At 43.6% G+C, this 3,876-nt stretch overlaps 1 protein-coding gene across 1 annotated transcript in view; it reads right to left on the bottom strand.

The window, feature by feature from the left end:
• The window catches only part of FYN (FYN proto-oncogene, Src family tyrosine kinase), a 52,801-nt gene that overhangs the window by 17,757 nt on the left and 31,168 nt on the right, over nucleotides 1-3,876 (bottom strand). The window contains exons 8-10 of the mRNA XM_010134622.1: nucleotides 2,317-2,496; nucleotides 654-730; nucleotides 397-550 (exon numbers count right to left, since the gene is read on the bottom strand). Of these exons, the coding sequence (XP_010132924.1) occupies nucleotides 397-550; nucleotides 654-730; nucleotides 2,317-2,496 (411 nt within the window). The remainder of the gene's footprint in view (nucleotides 1-396; nucleotides 551-653; nucleotides 731-2,316; nucleotides 2,497-3,876) is intronic.

Raw genomic sequence — 3,876 nt, 5'->3', positions numbered from 1 at the left:
GGTTCGTAAATACTCGAAGGCACACTACGAAACGAATAGCTTATAGAGGCTTTTCTGGTGACCCCGTGAAGGCTTTCAAGGCTGGTACGCAAACTATCCTCTTTGTTATGTCACCATGAGGAACTTGTCTTTATTGTCACTTCACCCACCTGAGCTCTCACTCATCATCTTTGTATCATTTTGGTCAGCTTTTAAAGGGAAGTCAACTAAATAAGGCTTTCTCTTCAGGACATGCAATCAGCAGTGACGTTCTGGGCTAGGAGTTAATAATATTGAGTTCAGGATTTACTGAAAGCAACTCCAAAGCAAATGAGAGAGGGAGCTTCTTAAAGCGATGTTCCACTCCCCCCCTGTCACAAGAACAATATGCAGTGCTACGCCTGTCGCTGTATCTACCTTGTCTGGCTGTATATTCGTTGTCTTCAATCAGTCTTGCCAATCCAAAGTCAGCAATCTTGCATATTAGGCCATTCCCCACCAGAATGTTTGCAGACCGCAGATCTCTGTGTATGTAATTCATTCGCTCAATGTACGCCATTCCTGCAGCCACCTGCGAGCAGCACGGAACACAACCGGAGCATTTTAAAGAGAACTCAGACACACACGGGCTATAACACATATACGGCTAATTGCTCAATATTCTGAAGACTTACCTGGGCTGCCATGTCCACCAAATTCGGTAACTTCAGAGCTCTTCCTTCTCCGTCTTTTAAGAAATCTAGCAAACTCCCTGCAAATGCAAAGTTGACACAACAGAAAGGTGTTAGGGAAATAACGGCTATTCATCAGGGTGGAGGTACAGCAGTATATGCAATATAAAGACAGCAGTGTTTCGAGTTCAAGTGCGCAGTTTCATTATCTTAGAATTCCCCCGTTTGTTATACTTGTTTCACTCTTCTTTAAGGTTGGCTTGCAGAAGAATATATCACTAGTCCAAAGAGAGTTGCAGGGTAAAGAAACAACACTGGTTTTAGTTTTCCTGACCATTATTGAGAAAGCTGATCTTTCTTAACTTTTCCAGCGCTCTTTGAAACTACATGCCTGCTGCTCTCTAACAGCCTCAGCTAGCTCCAAAGCATCAACTTGGTTCCAAGCCACACAAGCTATGGAAAAAGACCGATCCCAGCTCAACCTGCTCCAAAAGAAAGGTCAGCCTGGAGCCTCTAAGGCCAAAGGGGCCAGCATCAACAAGGGCTAATTCTCCTTCAAAATCAGTAGTGCTCTTTCTCTAGGTAACCCATAACTAAATGTAGCATGAACCATTAATTCTAGAAGACCGCTATGCAACAATAGATAGGACAAAGCAGAGATCAAACGAGAGTGGTTTTAGCAAAAGCAATAGGATATAGGTCCCTCATGCAAGGGAAAGCAAGGAGGTTCCCCGTAGCTTTTAGAAAAAGCCCAGGATGCTACAGCTTCTTTCCCAATCTTGTATTTGGAGAAGTGTGGCAGTCTCCTTTAATAAGGTCGGTGAAATGGTTTAATAAATAAGGGGAAAAGACAGATGACTAGGCGTTTCTCCCTTGACAAATCATCAGCCTCAAGCTCAGATCCAAAGATGTAAAATGTTACAGTAAAAACTAGAAAAGTAAGCCAAAATAAACCACGTACTTCAGAAGATTTGGAGAAGTCTTTTTTTAAAGGGGAAAAAGCACATGCTTGTCCCTGAGACATATGATTAAAGTGTGAGTTAGTCAGGGCTTGGATGCCTCTGAGGAGGGACGTGGGCAGGCACCTGCCAGGAAAATAAAAATCAACTCCAAATAGACTGAAAAAATGCACTTAAAATTTCAGAGTGTATCCTCCAAAGTACAATGAAACTTCCCTGTGAGAACTTATGTTTCCTATTTGGTTCATTTGCTTCTCCAAAACAAGCAGATTTTTTCGCTCTGCTCTCAGCACCCCTGCTGGAGATCTGATGGAGCGAAAAGTTTTCCTTTTCTCATTTTACTACATTGTTACCAGTTAAGCAGCTTAAAGAGAAAGAGAAGGGGAAAGGGAAGAAGAAAGAGGAGGAAAAGAACCACATGTGCAAATCACATATTGAAATGATAGATGGGGTGGACTGAAAATTAAGCTGTGATCTGAAAGTGAGATGCACGTGACAGAACTCGGGAGTGCTAAAAGAAGAAACAGAAATCCTAGGCTGATAAATCAACACTGAAGGAAGATGCCATAGGAACTCTCTGGTGCCAGGAAACCCCCCTCTCCTTCCTCACATATTGTCCATGCATCACACTGCACCTCGGTCTGTATCCCCAAGGAGCATCAACAAATTAAAAATATTGTTATCAAGGGCAGCAGCTCTGGCATCACCTTTGCTCATGTACTCCGTGACAATATAGATAGGTTCTTCAGATACCACAGCATAAAGTTGGACTAATTTGTCATGCTTTAGCTTCTTCATGATTTGGGCTTCCTCTAAGAAGGATTCTGGAGACATAGTGCCAGGCTTCAGGGTCTTGATAGCCACTTTAGTATTTCCGTTCCACGTACCTACAAGCACAGACACTCAGTTACATTAAATATCTTCTGCTACTGTTTCTGTCTGACACCAACGTAACCAAGGAATAAACTAGAAAGGACATCTAATTTTTTTTTTAAGTGTGGTTTCCCACGTTGCCTTATCATCTTATTCCTCCCACTCCTCCCTCATATTTTAGTCTTTTTCCATTATACTGAAAAATCATACTCCCGTTGGCACCGGGACGCAATCGCTGTTGTCCCACTCAGACAATGCTTCCACTGATGGCCACAGAAACCTTCTCTGAGCAAGAAACGTAGGATTGCTGAAAGCCATCTTCATGTATTCCCTTGCTAACAAGTAATTGCTACAGACAACAACTCAGCTCCAGTCACAGATTTGGATCCCAAAGCTGGTTAAACCCCGGACTTTCCTTTTGCCAGACATTTTAACATTTTATTTTTGTTCTGAGTCAGAGGAAAAAAATATTCTAAGAAAAATTCCCAAGAAACAAATTCTGAATTGATTTCATTTTGGAGACATGGGCGTGTTTCCAAACTGAAATGTGTCTTTTTTCCTTCCCCTCCTCATCCCCAGAAGCCTAGCAGCTGCTGATTGAAAACAAGGCAGTTCCTGTCCACTTCACTTTGGTCTTTGCTTGCGGTCACCACTGAAATGGACAAGTTGCATCATTTCTCAGCCATCATCTACCGAACTTTCTGTAAGACTTGAAAGCCTGCACAAAGACCTGGAATGAGCTGGGGAAAGATGACTGAGGGAGTCCCACAAGCGGTGGGGCTTCACTCAGGTATTTGCAAGGGGGAGGAGGACTGGAAAGAAAAAAAAATCAAGACACCTATCTATGTTAGCAGTTTTTTTGAGGATGGGGGACTGGGGAAGGGAAGGAAGGAAAATTGAAATGGGCAGAAATACCACTATCCTAGTGTCTTCAGGCTGCCCCTTGCCCAACTTGCCAGAAGCCTGCTCCAGGGCCAGGGCTGAAATGGCTCTGAACAGGGTCTGTGATCTGTTGATAGGGAGCTGCTGAGTGATAAGGCAGAACTATACTCAGTGACGTCAGGAATTAATCACATTGGGTAAAAATTACTCCTCTGCACTTAAGCATGAGGACAGCAGAAAGCCCACAACGGACATGAAGATTCACTCAGATCTACTTTCTATAAACTGAGATGTCACCAGGAAAGGTAACACATACAGTAAGCCTGGTTTGTCTTTGTTAAGAGCACATTAACAGCTACCAGGTGCATGGGACCTGGCTAAGCCAAAATAACTTCATCATGAGCTTTTGCAACCTGCCCGAGCATAAAATGGGCTGGATTGGTTCTTGTGCAAGTGGCCAAGGGCCCAGCTGAGGACAGGGGAGGAGTGGCAGGGGGGGCACTGGCAGGGGT

Source organism: Buceros rhinoceros, unplaced genomic scaffold (assembly GCF_000710305.1).
Source record: "Buceros rhinoceros silvestris isolate BGI_N320 unplaced genomic scaffold, ASM71030v1 scaffold15414, whole genome shotgun sequence".
NCBI classification, from domain to species: Eukaryota; Metazoa; Chordata; class Aves; order Bucerotiformes; family Bucerotidae; genus Buceros; species Buceros rhinoceros.
This window is presented reverse-complemented; position numbering and strand designations above follow the sequence as displayed.